Below are 22,480 nucleotides of genomic sequence, written 5' to 3' on the forward strand. Positions count from 1 at the left end.
ATAAGAAATAGAGTGGTGGACCAGTAGAATAGATTAGGTACACAGTACATAGTAGGAAACGACCATGGTGATCCAATGTTTGAGAAATGCAAAGATCCAAGCTTTTGGGACAAGAACTCACTATTTGGCAAAAAAAAAAAAATGCTGGGAAAACTGTAGTTTGGCAGAAACTAATATAAATGAACATCTCATACTGTATATCAAGATAAGGTTTAAATGGGTATGCTTTAGACAGAAAAGGAGATATCATAAACCAATTAGGGGATCCTGGAATATCTTGCTTATAAGATCTATGGTTAAGGGAAGAATTGAAGACAAAACAAGACAGGGAGAACATTACAGGAAGTCAAATGGAGAATTTCGATTACATTAATTTTAAAGGGTTTAGTACAAACAAATCCAATGCAGCCAAGATTATAAGGAAAGCAGAAAACTGGGAAAATATTTTTATAGCAAGCTTCTCTGATAAATGCCTTACTTCTCAAATACATAAAGAACTGGGTCAAATCTGTAAGGATGTGAGTGATTTTCCAATTAATAAATGGTCAAAGGATATGAACAGGTGGTTTTCAGAAGAAGAAATCAAAGCTATCTAGAATCATATGAAAAAATGCTCTAAATCACTATGGATTAGAGAAATGCAAAGAAAACAACTTTAGGGTACCACCTCATACCTAACAGTTTGGCTAATATGACAGAAAAGGGAAATGACATGTTGGAGAGATATGCAAAAATTGGGACATTAATGCACTGCGGATGGAATTGTGGTATATGATTGTGATGGAATACTATTGTGCTATAAGAAATGACAAGCAGGATGATCTCAGAAAACCCTGGAAAGACTAGTAAAGTGATGTAAAATGAAGTGTGCAATGATCCAAGACAATTTGAAGGACTTATGATGAAAAATGCTATTCACCTCCAGAGAAAAAAAACTGATAGAGTCTGAATGAAGATTGCAGCATACTTTCTTTTGAACTTTATTTTTCTTGTTTGTTTGTTTTTGGTCTGCGTTTTCTTTCCCAACATGGCTAACATGGAAATATGTTCTCCATGACTGTGCATGTATAACCTATATTAATATGCTTGCCTTCTCTAGGAGCAGGGAGGGAAGGGAATGAGGGAGAGAATTTAGAACTCAAATTTTTTTTTAAAAGAAAATGAATGCTAGAAGTTGTTTTACATGAAATTGGAAAAAAAAACATAAAAAATTTTTTAAAAACATTATTCAGAGAAGAGATCCATTAGCTTCACCTCACTGCCAGAGGGAGCCATGACACAGGAAAAAGTGTTAAGAACCTTCAATTGTAAGTCCCTGGAGGGGAGGGTCTCTCTTACTCACCTTTATATTTATCCCAGAACCCAGTAGAGTGATTCCATAGAGCAGGAGCTTAATAAATGGTGTTTGGTTTGTTATTCCACTTCCTTCTCCAAGACAGCCACACTCGCCTTTGGCTCAGTGCCTCTGGAGTTTACTCCAATCCAGACCCAAAGAGGTAAACGGATACCCTTCCCCCTCAAACACAATGTCCCTCTTTGCCCTTGGACCCTGTCCCAGTACCTGTGCTAGAGCTCTGTTTTCAGGGAGGAGCCAAGGGCTCCCATCCAAGTTCAGATCCTTCCAATTTGGCTGCAAATGTTTTCTGATCACCTGATTAGCTTTTCAGGGCCAGTTAGGAAGACAGAGTTATGTAAAAGATGGTCCAGGTTCACTTGCTGGGCTGAGGAGACTCCAAAGCAGCTCGTTCCAACCCCAGGCATCTCTAAGCACTCAGGCTACACAGGTAATTTCCTTCAGCACTTCCTCAAGCTCTGGCGACTTATCATTTCTGAGACCCCTATCCCAAGGGACACTGGGTTCTAGTAGTTAGATAAGGACCATGTATGTGTGTGTGTGTGTGTGTGTGTGTGTGTGTGTGTGTGTGTGTGTGTGAATACTGTGAGTACTGAGACCTGGGTTTAACTTGTGACTGTGCCACTAATCCATTGTGGTAGCTGAGCAAATTGCTGAACGTGTCTGGGTCTCAGTTTCCTCTACTAGAAAATAAGAGAATTGGACTAGATCAGGGGTTCTTAATCTGGGAAGACATGCACCTGTGGATACAGTTAAGGTCATTGTGAACATGAATGGCAAAAAAAAAATACTTCTTTATTTTCACCAACTTTGGACAGAAATTTAGCATTTCCTTCAATTATTTAAAACCATTGGAGAAGAAGCCCAAAGGTATCACTAGACTGCCAAAGGGATCTAGAAACCCCAAAAGGCTAAGAACTTCTGGACTACCTGATTTTTGAGTCCCCTTCTGCATTTAATATGCCATGATTTGTCTGTATCCATGAAATGGAAGGTAGGGGTGGCGTTTGAAGACCTCTCTACCCACTCGTGAAACTGGGAAACCCTGGACTCAGTGCAGGATTAAAAGCTTTTCCGCATTTGAGCCAGGGCCCTCCTACCTGATCTCAGCCCAGGCCTCAGCCCTTACCTTGGGAGGCAGGTGTTCTGAGCTGAGGATGATACAGATCCTGGAGAAAATTCATCCTGTCCACCCTGTCCTTGGTTGTACTCAGGACTCAATTCTCCCACACTGCCAGATCCTCATTCTCTCAGTACTGGAAAGGATTCACTAGAATGTGTGGGACCACTCTGTCTTGGGAGATCCAGGGTACGGCTCTTTCCATAGACTGTCCTGTGAGTGTTCTCCTGGAGGAGCCTATCCCCAATCTTGACCCCCCTAAAACTCACTCTGACAACTTCCTTTTATTTCCATTCAGACAGTGAAGATGGCGGTGGGCCTGTTGGCTTCCATCTCTATTTCAGAGCTTCTCTTGGCCTTTGTCTTCTTCTGGCTGGTCTTCTGGGTCATTAAATCTTACCCTCAAAGGGTCCCCAAGGGACTCAAAGAACCACCCGGACCCTGGGCTTGGCCTCTGATTGGCAACATATTGACTCTGGGGAAGAATCCCCATTTGGCCCTGGCCCAGCTGAGGGAGAAGTATGGGGATGTGATGCAGATTCAGATCGGCTCCACCCCGGTGCTTGTGTTAAGTGGCCTGGAAACCATCAGACAGGCCCTGGTGAAGCAAGGGGATGTCTTCAAGGGCCGACCTGACCTCTATAGCTCCTCCCTTGTCACAGATGGCTATAGCATAACCTTCAGCCCTGACTCAGGGGAAGTATGGGCAGCTCGAAGGAAGCTGGCCCAGAATGCTCTCAATACCTTCTCCATGTCTGCCTCCCCAACCTCTTCCTCCTGCTACCTGGAAGAGCATGTGAAGAAGGAAGCTGAATGCTTGATCCAGAAGTTCCAGGAGCTGATGGATGGAGTAGGATGCTTTGACCCCTACAGTCATGTGGTGGTATCTGTGGCCAACATCATAGGGGCCATTTGTTTTGGCCAATGCCAGGCCAATGAGAACCAAGAAATGTTGAGACTCATTAACAACTACCACGAGTTTACTGAGACTGCCTCCTCAGCCAACCCAGTTGACTTCATCCCTATCCTCCGCTACTTCCCAAACTCCAAATTGCAGAAGTTCAAGGCTTTCAACCAGAGGTTCTTGAAATTCATGCAGAAAACTGTCCAGGAACACTACAGAGACTTTGATCAGGTAAATGCAACTGTGAGGTAGGGTCCCTCACCCTCCTTGGAGGCTCTCGGTATTGGCCTTCTCACCCTTAGCCTGAAGAAGTATGCACTCCTTTGTTCCTATCAGAGGTGATTGTGAGTGGTCTTTGTTTACCCACTGAAACTCTATATCCAAAAGGCTAATTGTCTTCTTTGGAAAGCAGAGGAGGAAATCAGTGTTAGTTTTCATCTATGTTCCCAACAACCTTTTCTTGGCGTTGAAACAGAATCCCTGTTGAATGATGAGTACACTAAGGTATATTCCAGAAAGAAATGCAAGTGGATTTCCAGACCACACATATGGTCCTTTCACCTGACTTAGTGTGAGCTGCCCTGTGACCATGAATGGGCCTGTCCTTGGGGATTGTCTCCTGTAGGATGCATTACTAATAGGACTCTGGGTTCCCAAAACTGGCTCTGGCTCCAGAATCCCCAGGAAAGACAAATGGTGGCCACCATCCTTGGGTTTTCTGGATAAGAAAGTGATTATAACATGGTCTCTTTACCTGTGCTTTCTTTCAGAATAATATTCAAGATATCACTGGTGCTCTGTTCAAACACAGCCAGGACAAGGCTCAGGGGAACACGCACACCAATGTACCGGAGAAGTTGATCACCAATCTTATCAATGACATCTTTGGAGCTGGTAAGAGTCAGCTTTCCCTTCCCTATTACCTGATATCCCTGTCTAAGGTCATAGCATTTTCATAGCATGGTACCCCAGCCTGCATGTGGGTCTCCCAGACAAGATTGCCCCAAATTCATGGTACTCTGTGTGTCTCACATCCACTCAAAAGTCATAGCTTATAAGCTACCACCGAAGTGTTTACTTTAAAAAATCTTTTATATGGATTTATAATCTATCCCTCTTAATATCCCCTATTGAACACCAACAACAAAAACCTGAAAGACAAAACCCTCCTCATAAAAATGCATATTCCAGCAAAATTTCCTACATTGGTCATGCCTGGACATACATTTCTCTCTCTGCATTATAGGTTCATCATATCTCTGTTAGAAGGTGAGCCTTTGGGACTTAGAGTTTTCATGGTATTGATGAGAATTCTAAAGTTTTTCAAAGTTGTTTTTCTCTCTAATGTTGTAATTCTGTAAATTGTCCTCCTATTCCTGCCCACTTCAATCTGTATCAGTTCATAGAAGTCTTCTCAATTTTTTCTGAAACCCCCCACTTCATCATTTTTCATGACACAATAATATCCCCTACGCTATAATTTGTTTAGCCATTCTCCAATAGGAAGACAGACCTTTAGTTTTCAATTTTTGGAATACTACAAAAAGAGATGCTCTGAATAGTTTTGTACTTAAAGCTCTTTTTCTTCTTTCTTTGATCTCCTTACGGCATAGGCTTACCAGTGGTAGAGCTGGGTCAAAGGGGATGTACCATTTCACAAATTTGGAGGCATAACTCCAACTGCTTTCCAGAGTGGCTGAACCATTTCACAGCTCTCCTATGCCCTAGTGTACCTGTTTTTTCATAGCCCCTCCAAATTTCTCATTTTCTGTTTTTGCCTTCTTTGCCAGTCTAATGGGTAAAAGATAACGTCTTAAAGCTCCTTTAATCTGCATTTCTCTCATTATTATTGGACTCCCATAACACATGAGAATGATAAGAACAGAGGCAGCTAGGTGGTGCACTGAGTAGAGCACCAGCCCTGGAGTCAGGAGGACCTGAGTTCAAATCCAGTCTCAGACACTTGACACACTTACTAGCTGTGTGACCTTGGGCAAGTCACTTAACCCCTATTGCCCTGCCTTCCCCCCACCAAAAAGAAAAGAAAAGAAAAAAAGAGTATAGGGGGTGATGATGCTCACCAAGATCTGAGCCCCATTGAAGGGACAGAATCAGAAAATGGAACGTTTTCTCCCTATAGATCCCACAGGAGGACAGAAGAAGTCCTAAGGCCATGTGCTATATGCACAGATCTTCATCCTCTAATCATTCTCTCCTTGCTGATCCACTCTGTCCAGGCTTTGAAACAATCACCACAGCAGTTTCCTGGAGCCTCATGTACCTTGTGACTAAGCCTGAGATCCAGAAGAAGATCCAGGAGGAGCTGGGTAAGTGAATAAATACTGGACAGTATACATAGCACCTTAAAGTTTGCAAAGTATTTTACATTTGTCCTCTCATATTGTTGTCCTAACGAGCCTGTGAGGGGAGTACTATGGTTATTGTCTCTCCTTTATAGACAGGAAGTTTTAGAGAGGTCAAGTGAACAACACCTAAGTGGCTATTATGTGGCAGGCACTGTGCACTATGCATTGGGAGATCCACAGCATAGCCACAAAGAAGGCAAAACGGTCCCTGCCATCAAGTAGCTTCCCTTCTAACGGGGAAGATAACATGTAAATAAATGCATAGAAACAAAGGATAGATAGATAGATAGATAGATAGATAGATAGATAGATAGATAGATAGGAGAGAGAGAGAGAGAAAGACAGACAGACAGAGAGAGAGAGAATGATAAATTAAAAATGCACTAGCACCAAGGGGGCTTAGGAAGGGCTTCTTGCTGAAGGTAAGATTTTAGCTGGGACCTGAAGGAAGCCAGGGAAACAGGAGATGGATATGAGGTACAAGAGAATTCTAGAAATTCTAGACCTAGTTGGGAGGAAGCTAGGGAGAAAGGAGGTCAGTGTCACTGGATCACAGGGTATGTGGAGGGGAGTAAGGTGTGAGAAGATTGGAAAGATAAGAAGGGGCCAGGTTATGAAAGGCTTTACAAGGCAGAAAATGTTTCATTTGATCCAGGAGGCAACAGGAAGCCAGTGGAGTTTACCGAATGGGGGGATGACATGGTCAGAATTTCGAGCTAGGTAGATCCGCTTGACCGCTGAGGGGAGGGCGGACTAGAACAGAGAGGCAGGGAGACCAACCAGCAGGCTACTGTCTAAGTATGATGAAATGAGGCTGTGTAGTCACACAATAAATGTCAAAGGTATAAGTTGAACCTAGGTCTGTCTAGAATGCACATCCAAGATGTATTTTCCCAAACCCCACCACCTCTCTCTCTTCATGACTCACTAAAGGGGGAGGGGAGGACAAACCCTACAGGGGGAAGAGCAGGGCAGCTTCCTGCTCCCTCTGACTCTCCTCCTTTCTATAGACACTGTGATTGGCAGAGAACGAAGGCCCCTGCTCTCAGACAGACCTCAGCTGCCTTACTTGGAGGGCTTTATCCTGGAGATCTTCAGGCATACCTCCTTTCTCCCTTTTACCATCCCGCACAGGTAAGGCCCATGAAGTCTTCTTTCAAAATCCCTAGGTCATCCATCTCCTCCTCCGTGCCTCCACTGCCACCAACCTCATCCCCTCTGGCTGTGTCTCTTCCACCTTCTCTGATTAAGGTCCTGACCAAGATCTTCTTAAGTTCTCATCTCTGCCCTCACTGCCACTTCCCTAGACTAGGATAGATCTTCCCACCTTCACTCTCTGCTTCCCACCTTCATACCATGGCCGTGCAGTCTACACACCACGTGGGCCATCATCTCCACTACCTCCTTGCCTGAGAATGAGGTTCTGTCCCCGGTGACCACTCAGCTTTGAGAGGCCAATTTTAGCCTTATCTGGCTGGATTCCAGGCCTCCACCTGAACTTCCCAGACATCTCCAACCCTGCCTGGGTATGCAAACCTCCCCATCCCCATTATGTTTTCTTCCCTCCCCCATTAGGATATAAGCTCCTTGAGGTCAGAGGATATGTGGCATCCCTATTGCTCAGCACAGTGCCTGGCAGAGAGCGAACTTTTAATAAATGCATGTTGACTTGACTATCTATCTATCTATCTATCTATCTACGTCCACAGTTGGCAATGACCTTCCCACTAAGATCACACTTAGTCAGTCAACAAGCATTTTCTTTAAAGCGCTTACTACGTACCAGACCCCGTACCTTAAGCATTGGGGATACAAAAGAAAAAAATAATCTCTGCCCTCAAGAAGCTTACATTGTATTGGTGAAAATGACATAGAAATAACTAGATAAATATAAGCTGAGTAGATGCAGAGTAGATAGATGGAAGGGAATCTGAAAGGGGGAGGTGCTGGCATCTTTGTTTTGTAACTCTGACACACTTCCTAATGCTAAGAATTACAATAGCCCATTGCTGGATCGTTTCAGTCCAACTCTTCTTGACCCCATTTGGGGTTTTCTTGGCAGAGATACTGAAGTGGTTTGCCATTTCCTTCTTTAGCTTACTTTACAGATGAAGAAACTGAGGCAAACAGGGTGAAGTGATTTGCCCAGGGTCACGCAGCTAATGAGTGCCTGTACTGTTAGACTGTATGCCTTGTGAGGGGAGGGACCATGGCTTATCTAAACTCTATACCTGCTCTGGTCTAGGCCAGTGATCTCTATCCAGCTCAGGATACTGATAAATATTTATTGCCCTTATAGGTTTTACAGGACAAAGTTCAGCCTGTTCAGCCCAACAATCTACAGTCTTGCCCCCAGTGACCTCCCCGGCTTTGTCCCCTCACCTCCCACCACTCCTTACACCAGCCTTTAGCTGTTGCCATGGAGGTCTCCACATACTGCTCCAGTCCTTCATCTGATGGCTCCTTCTGCTTAGAATATACTTGCTTCAATGACTCACACATGATCCACTGGATCCAGCGCAAGCCTCTCCCCCACAAAGAATCTTTCCCTGACTCCTCCAGGCTGTACTGATCTCTTTCTCTCTCTCTCTCTCCTCTTCCCTGCCTGCCTCTCCAGCTTTGCCTCACTGTATAAACCAGGCAATCTAGCCACTGTCTGCATACTGCCACTGATCATTCTCTTGCTGGCCTGTGTGCATGTGTGTGTTTGTGTATGTGTGATGGGAGAGTGGAGGAAGGAGGGAAAGAGGGAGGGAAGAAGGATGAAGAAAGGGGAGAAGTGAGAAAGAGGAGGGAGGGAGAGGAAGAGAGACAGAGACAGAGGGAGGAGAAAGAGGGAGGGAGGGGAAGAGAGAGGAAACATAGAGACAGAGAGAAAGAGAGAGACAGACAGAGAGAAGAGACACAGAGAGAGGCAGAGGAGGAAGAGAGAGGAGAGAGAGAGAGAAGGAGAAAGAGAGAGAAAGAAGAGAGAGGGGGAGGGAGGGAGAGGAGAGAGGGAGGAGAGAGATGGGGAGTGGGGGGGTGAGAGAGAGAGAGAGAGAGAGAGAGAGAGAGAGAGAGAGAGCAGGAGAGAAAGCACAAGTGTCTTTTCTTCCCCACCAGATAGAGAGTTCCCTGGGGGCAGAGATGATAGTGTTTTGTGGCCAAGAGCTAGGCCTGCAGGAAAGGTACTTGTTGAAGTCCAGGATATGACTGGAAAAGGAGGTGGAGAGAAAGCTAACATCAGTACCCTCTCTTTTCAGGACAGAGGCTGGGCAACAGTGGCAAACAAAGGACTAAGGGAAGGGTAGATGAAAGGGGGCATGCCCCAGTCTACCCCTGCCCCACTGTCTTCTTGTCTGATGGGGGTCTCTTGTCCCTTTTAGCACAACGAGAGCGACAACCCTAAATGATTTCTACATCCCCAAGGGGATCTGCATTTTGGTGAACCAGTGGCAGGTTAACCATGACCAGTGAGTCTTCCCTGGGACTGGGTGGGGTCTAGGCATGGAGGCTTTGGTTTGTCTATGTCCATCAGCCAAGTCTAGAATGAGTGTAGCTGAGGGACCATCTAAGCATGAGACCTGCTTGAAGAAGCCCTTTCTGGTTTCTGTCCACCATGTGGGAAATTTGGGACCTGCTTTGGTCACGTGGAAGATACATCTGTCTAGAGCCAATTGGTCTGACCTCAGTAGGATGGAACTTGGAGCTGAAGGCCCTGTTGGGCTGACCTCCGGGGGAAATCGAAAGGGTCTCCAGAGCAGAGAGCCCACTCATAAACACATACCTCATTGCCCTTGCTCCCCACTCCCCAGCCCTCAGTCTGGATCTGGGGCTTTGACAGCTATTTGGAGGCCCTGCCCTATCTCCTCAAATCCTGTTTCTCTTCCTGTGACAGGAAAATATGGGGGGACCCATCAGTGTTCCGGCCAGAGCGATTCCTCAGTGCAGATGGCACTATCGATAAGGCCCTGAGTGAGAAGATGATTTTATTTGGCCTTGGGAAGAGGCGATGCATTGGAGAGACGATTGGCCGGTGGGAAGTCTTCCTCTTCCTGGCCATCCTGCTGCAGCAGATGGAGTTCAGCGTCCCCTCTGGAGTGAAGGTGGACTTGACCCCAATCTATGGATTGACCATGAAGCATCCCCGCTGTGAGCACTTCCGGGCCCGGCTGCGCTTCCCCAAGAGTGGCTGAGCAGCCATTGGCCAGGACTGGGGTACCAGCCCATATATCTTCTTTAGCTCATTTTCATTTCTTCTATCATTCAATCCTACTAATTCTTGAAAGGAAAGGGGAGGGTGTGGGGTACAGACTTTGCCCCAAAACCTCTATAACATACCTGACTAATAGTCACCAAATCTTTGCCAGAAGATCTCCAGTTTGGCTACGGGACCAAATGTTGACTTATTCTAAGCTGGTAATTCACTGAGACCACCCAGATTGTCTGCACACAAGCTACTTTCTTGCCATGCCTCCCCAGTCTTGTACTTGTGAATCTGGTTTTGAATCCAAGGGTAAGACTTAGCATTCATCTCTATTAAATTTCATCTTGTTCAGTTTGGCCTCATGTTCTTGTCCATCATCAGTTGTGTTAGCTGCTCCTTCCCAACTTTGTGCACCTGAAGATTTGATAAGCCTTCATCCAAGGCACTGAGATAAAATGTTAAATAACACAAGGCCATGCATAGATCCATGGTACACTCTGCTGGAGACCTCCTTCCAAGATGCCATGGAACCATTAATGACTGTTCTTTGGGCCCAGCCCAATCCACCCAATTATACTACCATCTAGCCAGGGTTGAGCTGGTAAGTGTTTAACAACCAACTCTTGGGTGGGGGGGAGGGGGAATGTATGCATGATACACTTCTAGGTTTAATCTGCATTATCACCATTCTCTCTATCACTTAGTTAAGTCTAACAATCAGCAAAACAACAAATCAAGCCCTGGTTTGTGGTATATGAAAATTTCTGAGTTGTAAATTCTCCCACTGAAAGTTTTACATAAGCTCTTGCCAGTACATTTGGCTCCAGCACAGCCCTGCATGAATCCTACATTTCTCCATCTTTAAAAAATAGCATGAAAACTTTATCAAATTATTCGCTAAATAATCTAGGCAAAAATTACCTACAGAAATTCCCTTGATATTCCGGGTTAGAAACCCTGTCAAAAAGTCAGGCTACTATTTTTTAAAGTCATCATATAGTCAACATTGGCTTTTGGAGCCAAGTCAAATTTTTTTATTATTCACTGTTTTGTATTATTTAGGGCCTTGTTCCTTTTCATTGGTATAGATAATGGAGAATTAGCTATAAATAAAAAATAAAATGGATAATGTATTGAATGAGGGGTGGTGAACAGAGTGAGGCACCTCAAGGGAGAGACAGAACATATATGTATATATGCTACTCACGTCAAACCCCATTCCACCTCCTCTCAGACCCCAATGGAGACAGCCAAGGACCCTGAACTGAAGATCCTTGGGAATAATAGTGTTTTTCTAGATCACTGGCTCTGAGTCTAGCCTCATGATACCATGCAGGGGAGTAACCCCCATGGAGAAGGGGCCTACCATCCTCCCCAGTCTCACCACTACTAACATGTATTGCAGACCAGCTGCCACCAACTGTCATGTAAACCAGGGCAACAGTAGCACCTCCCCCCCCTCCTCACAGACACACGCCCCACTGCCGCAACCCCTGAATCCGTCATCTAGAGAACCAACGCTACAGCCTCTCTCTTCTCAGCAACCACAACTACTGGAGACCCAGCAGCAACAAAGTCCCTGGCATGGTCAAATGATTCAACACCAGAAGCAGATTCGATTCTGTTAGTGAAAATGATCGTAGGAGCTTTCCATCTGCCTTGTGCTGAAACATCCTATATATCCTATCTCCTGCTACAGAATGTCAGCTCCTTGAGAGAAGGGGCTGTCCTGATTTTCTTTCTGTATCACCAATGCTTTTCATGTAGTAGGCGCTTAAGAAATGCTTTCTCATTTATTCATTCATTTGTTCTTTCATCTACCCATCCATCCATTCATTGGTTGAACAGACTGAGGGTAATAAAAATCTAATGAGCTGTTCTATCCTCAGCTCTGGTATGAATTCACTGCATGACCTTATACAAGCCACTTTTCCTCTGGGCCTCAGTTTCTGCTTTTGTAAAAGTGAATAGGTCAGACTAAATGGTCCGTAAGGTCCTCCCAACACTAACATTCTACATTCTATAGTTTTTCAATTAATAAGCATTTATTTTCTCTTCCTCCCATCTGCACCCTCTATTAAAAGAAAAACAAAGGAGAGGATGAGAGAGGACAAGAGGGGACAGAAGAGGATGGAAGGGGAGGGGAGGAGAGGGAAGGGGAAAGGAGGAGAGGGAAGGGAAGGGAGGTGAGGGAAGGGTAGAGGAGAGGGAAGTGAGGGGAGGGGAGGGAAGGAAAGGGAGGGGAGGGAAGAGGAGAGGAAGGGAAAAAGGGAGGAGAGGGACGGGGAGAGGAGGGGAGGGAAGGGAAGGAAAGGAAGGGAAGAAGAGGGAAGGGAACAAGCATTTATTATGCACCTACTATATACCAGGCACTTCATTAAGTACTTTACAAACATTATCTTATTTGATCTTCACGACAAGACTGGGAAGTGATATAATTATCCCCATTTTATAATCAAGGAAACTGAGGCAGGCAGCAACTAAGTCACTTGTTCAGGGTTATACAGCTAGTAAGTGTCTGAGGCTAGATTTGAATGCAGGTCTTCCTAACTCCAGGCACAGTGTTCTATCCATTTTATCACCAACTGCCTCTGATGAAAAATGACTGAGGTGAGCTGGATGGAATAATCTAATTCACAGGCCCTGAGAAGTGCTCAGGTCTGTGGGTACTTCCAGGATAAATGGAGAGCTGGGAGCTGGCTGAGGCCTGGGAAAGGGTCCATCGAATGAGTAATCAAGCTGAATAAGGGGAAAATGGGGGAATCCAGAAAAGGCAGGATCTGTTTGTGAATCCTGTAGGTGAAGCGCCCTATGTGTACATGGGAAGGAGAGCTCAGCCCCAGGAGCATCCATGCTGATGGAGGAGACAAGGCAGGCTGCCTTCTCAAGGGGCTTCTGCTCTGCCCTGAGAGAGAAACACAGCTGGGGGAGCAGGGAGGGAAAGGCATGGCTCTCCTAGAAAGTTTTACCTGGAGAGGCACAAATAGATACACCCTTAGGGAATCCTGGGTGTTTTGGGCTAGGGGGAGAAGGAAGACACAGGCTCCCACCCACAGGTAACTGCACTCTGATGCTGGAAGAGACATAGCCCTGTTCTAGAGAAATCAGGATCAGAAGAAACCCGAACAAAGCACGTTCCACTGGCAGAAGTGAAACACAGGGCTGGCTATTGCCAGGGCACTGTGCCCTCAGGAGCTCCCTGACTCCTCCTTGGCGAAAGCAGCCCAGGGATCACTCAGCCGCTCCAAGGACACCTCCCTCCCCAGCTATCTCCTGGCCTGTTGTGTGTATTTTGTCTCGTCATATCTATTTGTACAGAAGACACCAGGTTTCTAGCCAGCCAGCTTCTCACGAATACCTGGCCAATCTTTAACCCAGACTAACAAGGCTCCTCCTCCTGAGGCCAAGAGCCAGAGGAGGGGTAGGGGTGGCTGTGGCGCTGTCCTTGGGACTTTGGTCTCCTCCCTGGGTCCTAAGAAGTGGTGGGACAGAAGGAAGCCTTGGAGGTGGGAAGTCAGGGGGCACAAGGGAAACTGTGCAATATAACCCAGCTGGTCTCTTTCTCAGCGCATCTTCTCCTCCCTAGCCCATTTCAGTCCCCTGGGCTGTGGATTCTCCACAACCAAATTTCTCGACAAACACATATACAAAGCTAAGCTTTCCCAGTGGTGTAGTGGTCAGAGCTCTTGGTCTGCAGTCAGGAAGACCTAAGTTCAAACCTGGCCTCAGATACTTAGTAGCTGCATGACCTTGGGCAAGTCACTTAACCTCTGTTTGCCTCAGCTTCCTCAACTGCAAAATGAGGATAACAGCACCTACCTCCCAGGGTTATTCTGAGGGTCAAATAACACATAATTTTGCTGTTGTTCAGTCATTTCAGTCATTAATGACTCTGGGGTGGTTTGCCATTTCCTTCTCCAGATCATTTTACAGATGAGGAAACTGAGACAAACAGGGTGAAGTGACTGGGCCAGGGTCATATAGCTGTTAAGTGTCTGAGGCCAGATTCAAATTCAGGTCTTCCTGACTCCAGGCCTGGCATTCTATCCACTGCACCAACTAGCTGCCCTAATCTTTCCCCAGGTACTCCCTGGGCAATATGCTGTGTCCCAGATACCCTCCTACCCCAATTACAGTAAACCCATCTCCCCCCGCCCCATCCTGTGCTCTCTAGACTAAAGGGCCATTGACACCTGCATTTTAAAAAGGAATCTTCGCTGATCAGTGTCCTTAGTAATCAGTGCCATAACCCAAGGGGCTGGAGCTTCATGGGAGAATTTGGGGCACCATGGCAGACCACAGAATGGGAAATATGGTTGTGGGCATCGGGGTCCCCCTACTCCTCCCTCCTACACATATCACACTAAGCAGATGGTCACTTTTCTTCCAACAGCCCATCTCTGGGGCTCTCTCTGTCCAAGACAAGTTTTTCTGGTTTCTCAGGGATAATGTCATTCAATCTGTTCCTTAACCCCTTTCCCTTTCTCAGTTCCTTGACTCTCCCCTCCCACTCTATCCCCCAGGGATTATTTAGTGATAGTTAATACTAATTCCCTGATTAAAGACTGTGGAGGTGAAAGGTCAGGCAGGGTAGGATGTGTCTGAGGATGGCTGGGGGTGGATCGGGAACACATGAACAGAAAGGTAATGGTTTCTGAGGCCTAGTGTAGAAGAGAAGAAGGGAGTGCACATTTATTAAGTGCCTGCCGTAATACTTTACAAATATTATCTCATTTGACCCTCACAATGACCCTTCAAGGTAGGTGTTACTATCATCCCCTTTTTATTACCGAGGAAACTGAGGCAAGCAGAGGTTAAGTGATTTGCTCAGGGTCACACAGCTACTAAGTGTCTGAGGCTGGACTTGAACTCAGGTTTTCTTGACTCCACCAAGCTGCTGCATATTGCCCAGGGAGTGACACTCTGAATGGGTCAACACAGGGAGGCCACCTAGCCACTCTTTCCTCGAATCCCCAATAGGAAAACCCTTCCAGCGTGGCGAGGTTATTCACTGAATGGAATGGGTAGTGTGGATAGTCATAAATTAGGGTCCTTCTTTTTCCCATGATCACAACAGAGCTCTGTGACTGACCCTAATCAGTTTCTCCTTCTTTGAGACATATTTTTCTCATAAAGGACTTTTCTCTTTCTCCTCACCTGCTCAAGAGCTTTCTTCAGTGGCTCCCCATTACTTACAGGATAAAGGCCAAATTCCTGAGCATGGCATTCAAGGCCCTCCACAATTGGCCCTAACCTATACCTCCAGCTGCATTTCTCATTCCTTCCCCATACCCCTACCTGACTGATGTCCTCATTGTGCCCTGCATACAAAAGGCTCGTTTTATTTTTTAAATAAATGAAAATCTACCTCCTCTCTCTCCTACCCCCTCCACTCAAGGTGTGTGTATGTTGGGGGGAGGGTGGAGAAACCCTCTCACAAACATAATTAGTCAAACAAAGTAAATTCTTGCATTGGCCACATCACTCAAAAAAGTTTTAATCTGTTTAGCAGACTTTCACTCTTGTCTTCTCTCTGGAATGTATTGCATGGAACTCTCCCTGGGAACTTCGATGAGAAGGGGAGGGGTGTCTCCCCACCTACCCTGGACCTCTGCTGGCTCCTTGACTATGGTGGTTAGAGCAGATGCCAGGCTAGGTGGGCCTTAGTTGGTATGGTGGGTAGAGCAGATGCCAGGCTAGGTGGGTCTTAGTTGGTATGGTGGGTAAAGCAGATGCCAGGCTAGGGGGTCTTAGTTGGCTGCCCCTTCAGCTTCATGTCTGTTTCCCTAAGCATGGGAGACTAATACCGAGATTGACATTTCCCAGCTGAGAGGTAACCTTATGAGTTCTAGATGTCCGGAGCTCCTGGGTACTCCAGTCAGCATAAGCTGCACAGTGGGACTGAGGATGGGAACAGGCAGAGCTGAGTTCCCCCATGCAGTTACTATGGTAGTTCTTGGATGAGATGGCCCTGGGCAGGAGGATGAGCCCAAGCACTGACCTAGCTGCCCAGAAGACTTGAGGGAGTTGTTCAGACAATGCAGAGCACAAACAAAGGTGAAACACCTACTCAATAGTTCCACCAAATGCCCCATGCTTTAATATTTTAACTAGCCAGGTTCTCAGCCTCTCCATGCCTCAGTTTCCCCAAGTTAGGGAATTGGACTCCATGACCTCTTAAGTCCCTTCTATCTCCAAATCTACAATCATCCAAACTTCTGCTCAGTGCTCCTGGCTCTGCCCTCTGGGGCTGAACAAATCAAATTCAAATCATCTTCTGAGTGCCAGCCCTTCTAACATTTGAAGTCAGCTATGGGCTCGGCTCTTGAAGCTTCTCTTTGCCTGGCTAAACGTCCCTAGTTCCTTCAGCTGATCCGTGGATGGCTCAGTTTTCCACCCCTCCCCATCCCAGCATGTACTTCCAACATGCTACAGCTTGTCCCTGTTCTTCCCAAAAGATGGCCCTCAGAACTGAGCACAGAGCTCATGATGAGGCCTGAGCACAAATGGGTGCCCTGTGTTTACACAGGTGATTTTTTTCATTTGATTTCAGCATCTGGCTTTCCATTCATCCCTATTCAATTAAATTTCATTTCATTAGGCACATTGTTCTGACCTGTTAAGATCTTGGATTCTGACTCTAGGTCACTCAGTTAACAAGGATTTATTAATCACTTCCTGTGTGTCAGGCACTGCGCTAAGAGCTGGGAGTACAAATAGAAGCAGAAAGAAAGATTGTACCTGCCTTCAAGGTGATTACATTCTAATGGGAAAAGACAGTACATCATAAAAATAATGAGTGGGGGGAAAGTAGCCCTCAAAGCGGGGGATGGTGGAGGAGTCTGATAAGAAATGAGGAGATGGCTGGCCAGGGTACCATCCTTCATCGATGGTTCTGGCGGAGCCATCCAGTGAGAGGAAAGGGCCCAGGGGCAGAGGGGGCTTGGAAGAGAGCACTTCTGAAGTGTAAATTCCCAGCTAGCATGATCTTCTAGGACAAAGTTTTCTGGGGCATGATGGAGGAATCAGGACTGGAGGTTGGTGAGAAAATGAATTCTTTTCAATGTCTTTTAAACGTCTCCTAGGGAAGAAATTCTTCCTACTGATGCATGTCAGTGACTAGGCAGCAAGTTACGGTCTTTGAGAGTAGCCCAAACCAATGGAAATATAAGTGACTCCCCGGGATCAGGCAGACAGCATGTGTCAGAGATCATGGTTGTTGTTGTCTGTCTTTCATTTTGAAGATGACCAGTGACATCACAGGTGATGTCTTCACTTGTGTGTGAATTGGATCTAAGTGAGGCAGCATTGCATAAAGCCTCCAAAAGGCCTCCCTCTCTCTTCCTGAGTCATCGAAGACCAGGGTAGGACAAAAGTTAAGATGACTGGTGATGGCCAGGGAAGCAGCGGATGACCCTGGCGTCTTCTATGTCTGACCAAGCTCGAAGTGCCCCATGGAGCCTGCTTCAGCTGCTTTCATGTTCATCAGGACAAATTGTTCTCATCTGTTATTATTGTCACCGTTTTACAGATTAGAAAACTGAGGCAAACAGAGGTTAAGTAACTTGCCCAGGGTCGGAGAGCTAGTTAAGTATCCCAGGTCAGATTTGAACTTGGGTCTTCCTGACTCCAGGCCCTGCAGTCTATCCCCTGTATTACCTAGCTGCCCCTGAGAAGCATGGGAAGCCTTATGTAAACTGTTATAAAGTAAACAGAACCAATAGAACAGTATACATATATATATATATAGGTGTATATATATATCTAGGTGTATATATATATATAATATACACACACACACACATATATATATATATATATATATATATATACGTACACATAGATAAAATAATACAATAATATAAATGAGGACAAAGACCAAAACCAAGTGCTACAGATTTATCCTAAGGGTGGCCCCTCAGAGGAGGTAAAAGAAGCAACCTCCCTCAACTCCTTGCAGACTCTTTAGATGTTGGGTAGTTTCTCGGAACTTTTTTCTCCCCCTTTCTTATTCTTTGAGGACAAGAACGCACTGAGTATTTGTGTGCCAGGCACTGTACCAAATGCTTTAAAAATATTATCTTGATCTTCGCCACAATCCTTCGACATAGGTGCTGCTGTTATTCTCATTCAACAGCTATGAAAAAGAAGGCAAATAAAGGTGAACTGACTTGCCCAGGGTCTCACAGCTAGTAAGTATAGGAGACGGGATTGGAAATCAGGTTCTCCTGACTCTAGGCCCAGTACTCTACCACTAGTGGTGCCACCAGCTACCTCTAAGGGGTTGTTGTGTAGGAGGGGGAAGGGGAAAGGATATATTGGGAAGTGAAAATGATGTAAAAGTTAAAGGTATCAATAAAATGGATATGAACAGAGAGTCCTCGGTTGACAGAATAAGCTCAAAGAAAAGGCATTTACTGAAATCACATAGTGTAGAGTAACAAAACATTCTTCCCATAAACTTGGGGCATGGTCTTACAAACACAAATAGTGTCAGTGGAGGAGTGGGCATACACACAGACAGCACCAGCAGAGAGGCACACACGTAGGATATAAACTGCGGCACTGCATGGCCCCAATGTCTTTCTTGTGCCATCCCCACACTGCTCTACCTGGGTGAGGTGTCTCTGCTGGATGTGGAGTTCCACTGGGCATTCAGAGCCTACACTCTGCTGAGCGTGCCATTACCAGTGGAAGGGTGGGGAGAGGAAAGAGAGGAATCTCCTGCTCCCTTACTCTACCACCCAATACAAAAGGCATGAGGGAATTTGCAAGGAGTGCTTCACTCTTGGGATCTAGGGTCTTTCTCCATGGCTGGCTCTCTTCTCAGCTGTGAGAGATAACTTTCCTCTTGACTACCTCTGTAGAGAGTGTGTCTTGCTTTTTGACGGCCACTATGGGCATGGCTGATCCTTCAGTAAGCCACTCTATAACTCCATCAAGAAGCTGACCAAAAGATGTCTTCATTTTTCCTGTTGTTGTTGTTTGTCCTTTGTTCTCGAAGAGGACCACGACATCAGGAAGGTGATGCCATGACTTGCAAGTGAGTTGGATTTAAGTGAGGGAAGGCTATACTAAGTCACCAGCCTCACTTTCTCCTCCAGAGCCCATCTGGGTCCAGTGGCGAGATATAAATCAGAATGACTGGAGATGGCCCCCGCATTTCTCCTTAAGGGGGAAAGAAGTATAAAACCTTCACATTGCCTTCTAACTAGGTATGATTGGGCCACTTCCATCACACTTTCAACCTGCCTATCTACAGACATCTGAAAGGGAAGAACTTTAATAATTTATGATGTCTATTCTGGACCAGATCTAATGGCAAGTCAGTTCCATGATTCAGGCTCAGGATTAGAATGTAACGCACTCATGGACAATAAAATGCAATAAAACCAATTTTCTTCGTGACACAATTCAAAATAAATACCATCCCTAATTAACTCAAATAAAAACTGCTCTTCTACAACTCTTTGTTCACCACAGCAATCAGCAAGCTGTCCCTGAAGGACAATTGGGATTCTGCCAAGACCCCTGCAGGACCCCCACAGACTGGGCATTTTATGCCTCAGAGGGCAAGAAAAACAAATGAATAAATCATTCCCTAGGACAGTGGGCCAACCAAACCCCCAGGATGGCCTCCCTGACCCCTTAAATGGAAATCAGCCCCGTTTATGTAAAGTAGACAGAGTCTACCACTGTTTCTATCACCTTCCCTCTACATCCTGTAATTGCATTAAATAAGATAGGGGAACTCAAGTGACCACGGAGCTTCTGATAGAGCCTCTATTATATGTTTATTTCTGCAAAGAATGCTTTGCAGTTGTATTTTAATATAAATTTTATATGTTATATAGTTTAACCCACTATATATTACATAGGTTAACTCCCACATATTTTATGAAATTTTTTAGTTTGGGAATTTTTGATTGGAATTCTCTTATTACTTCTTTCTGGTTTCCGATAGATACAGGAGCAGGCAGCCTTTGACAAAATGTCACACGCAGTTATGTCCTTTCCTTCCTTAGGAGGAATGAAGACATCTGTTGATCAACTTCTTCATGGAGTTATAGGTTATGGATATAGTTGATTTAAATGATCAGTCATGCCCATGGTGGTCTTTAAAAAGCAAGACACATGCTCTGAGAAGGAAGTTGAGAGACAGCTGAGAAGACAAAGTCCTAAGAAACATAACTGTGGAAGGGATTTTCTTTAAAGGAGTTAAAAGCAATGCAATAAGCAACCACAATGTCAGAAGACTGGTGATTAAACATGCTGCCCATCTCCTGTCAGAGAGGGAATAGGCTCAAGATGAAAAATAAGGCAGGCATTTTAGGGCATGGTCAATGTAAGATTTTTTTCTTTTTTGCTGACTATGAATATTTGTTACATGGCATTTTTTTTTTAAATTTGGAGATGAGTGTGACAGGAGACATAGAGTTGGCAAAAAAAGGAAGGAAAGAAGGAAGGAAGGAAGGAAGGAAGGAAGGAAGGAAGGAAGGAAGAAAGGAAGGAAGGAAGGAAGGAAGGAAGGAAGGAAGGAAGGAAGGAAGGAAGGAAGGAAGAAACGAAGGAAGATGAGGAAACTGAAGCAAACAGGGTTAAATGACTTGCCCCAGGTCACACAGCTAGTAAGTGTCTGAGGTTGAATTTGTACTCAGGTCTTCCTGACTCAAATCCAAGCACTCTTTGCCACCAACATTCACTTTGCCACTTATCTGCCCTTCCTGTATCTTCTTCCCTAAGTGGAAAAAGTGCAGTTTCCAACAAAGCACTCCCCATCTTCATCCTAACTTTAAAACACACACACACACACACACACACACACACACACACACGCACACGCACATGCACACGCACACGCACACATACACACACAGCCTATTTAGTTTTCAAAAGAATTTACACTCTATCTTTCTTCCTAACCTCCTGATTATTTAATGGACCAGACCCTCACAAAAACCATAATAAAGACCATTGAGAAAAGCCGATTTGTGAGTGCCTGAGTTCTACCTTACTCCCCTGTGAGAAATCTCTAACTTTACTAGTCCCTGGGCAGTTAGGTGGTGCCATGGTGCACAAAGCACTGGGCTTGAAATCAGGAAGCCTCATCTTCATGAGTTCAAATCTAGTCTCAGACACTTACTAGCTTTGTGACCCTGGGCAAGTCATTTAACTCTATTTGCTTCAGTTTCCTCACCTGTCAAATGAGCTGGAAAAGGAAATGGCAAACCACTCCAGTATCTTTGCCAAGAAAACCCCAATTGGTGTCATAAAGAGTTGGACATGACTAAAATAACTGAACAGCACTAGGTCTAGTCCTGGCTCTGCCACCAACTGGAAGCCCAGCCAAGTCAGGATTAGTGCAAATAATGACTCTTATAAATGGTCACATTATTTGAATTCACACTGCCTGTTCTCCATCAGGCTGGAATCAAGCACCACATTTTACATAATTATAACTTAAAATAATGTGAATTAGTGTATGGTCTTTAGACATCCATCATTTGGGGGCCTCTGTCTCCTAATTCATTAAGCAGAGGGATTATTAGACTAACTGATTCCTAAGGTGCTTCTCACACTTAATATACTAGGTATCTTTAATCCCTGTCGCCCCCATATTCTTACTTACCTGATCCTGTCTGCTTATCCTTGAATTTCTAGACTATATTCCATACCTCTGTAACCAAGCTTCCAAAAAAGCGAGGGGGGAAGGGGTATTTTACATGTGTTTTCATAGTAGACTCCTGGCTGGACTGACTGGCTAAAGGAGCCAACAATGTATACCAATATATACCAATTTATACCAATGAGAGAGAGAGAGAGACACTTGTGGTTCCAGAGACTCTTGGGACAGAGGACATTCCAGGGAGACAGAGCTTGATGTGATGTATTTTATATGGTATGATCTAAATAAATGTTGACCAATGATTAAAGACACATAGACATTTCATTTCTCATTTCATCCTTAGAAGAGAGGTGGGTTTGGTTGGAGTCAGAAGACCTGGATTCAAGTCCTGGTTCAAGCACTTGCTAGCTATGGGATCTTGAGCAAACCACTGACTTTCTGGGCCTCATCATCCCCATTTGTAACACAAGGAGGTTGGGTTAGGTAAATGTTATCATCCTTTCAACATTATTTGATGAAAAAACTGGAAAAACTGTTGCATTAATAATCCACACATAGTTCATTGTAAATTGACTATAATAGCCACTTTGAGCCTATTTATATCTTTTCCCCAAGCTTCTAAGCAACTTATTTCCTTTCCCTCCCAGCATCCTTTTGAGAGGTGAACCAAGGTCACCATGGACTTATTTCAGCTTAAAAAGCCATGGCCCAGAAAAGCAGGGGGCAGGGAGGAATCGAAGACTTAAAAGCTGGTTCTGTCCTTTAGAAGTGATTTACTCCAAAACATTCATTTTATAGATGAGGAAATTGAGGCCCATGAAGCTTGCCCCAGGTCACAAAGTAGAAGTGAAGGAGCAGGAAGACAAAACCTAGTCTCTGAACTCCAAATCCAATGCTCTGCAACCATACCCTCCTGTTACT

The 22,480-nt window shown here is 45.1% G+C and overlaps 1 protein-coding gene across 1 annotated transcript; it reads left to right on the top strand.

Moving 5' to 3' along the window:
* Positions 1–1,691: 1,691 nt before the first annotated feature.
* On the top strand, positions 1,692–10,284 carry LOC118828084 (cytochrome P450 1A2-like). Its single transcript, XM_036734491.1, has 7 exons — positions 1,692–1,784; positions 2,773–3,609; positions 4,149–4,272; positions 5,616–5,705; positions 6,755–6,878; positions 9,113–9,199; positions 9,625–10,284. The coding sequence occupies exons 2-7, from the start codon at positions 2,782–2,784 to the stop codon at positions 9,920–9,922; spliced, it is 1,551 nt and encodes a 516-aa protein (XP_036590386.1). The 5' UTR covers positions 1,692–1,784; positions 2,773–2,781; the 3' UTR covers positions 9,923–10,284.
* The last annotated feature ends 12,196 nt before the right edge of the window (positions 10,285–22,480 follow it).

Source organism: Trichosurus vulpecula, chromosome 8 (genome assembly GCF_011100635.1).
Source record: "Trichosurus vulpecula isolate mTriVul1 chromosome 8, mTriVul1.pri, whole genome shotgun sequence".
Taxonomy (NCBI): domain Eukaryota; kingdom Metazoa; phylum Chordata; class Mammalia; order Diprotodontia; family Phalangeridae; genus Trichosurus; species Trichosurus vulpecula.

What these genes read in the sequence shown, in the direction of transcription:
- LOC118828084 (XM_036734491.1), top strand. Translation starts at nt 2,782, where the DNA reads ATGGCGGTGGGCCTGTTGGCTTCCATCTCTATTTCAGAGCTTCTCTTG. An exon ending in CAATGACATCTTTGGAGCTG is followed by an intron (nt 4,273 to 5,615) that starts GTAAGAGTCAGC and finishes CACTCTGTCCAG; the next exon opens with GCTTTGAAACAATCACCACA. An exon ending in CCTTTTACCATCCCGCACAG is followed by an intron (nt 6,879 to 9,112) that starts GTAAGGCCCATG and finishes TGTCCCTTTTAG; the next exon opens with CACAACGAGAGCGACAACCC.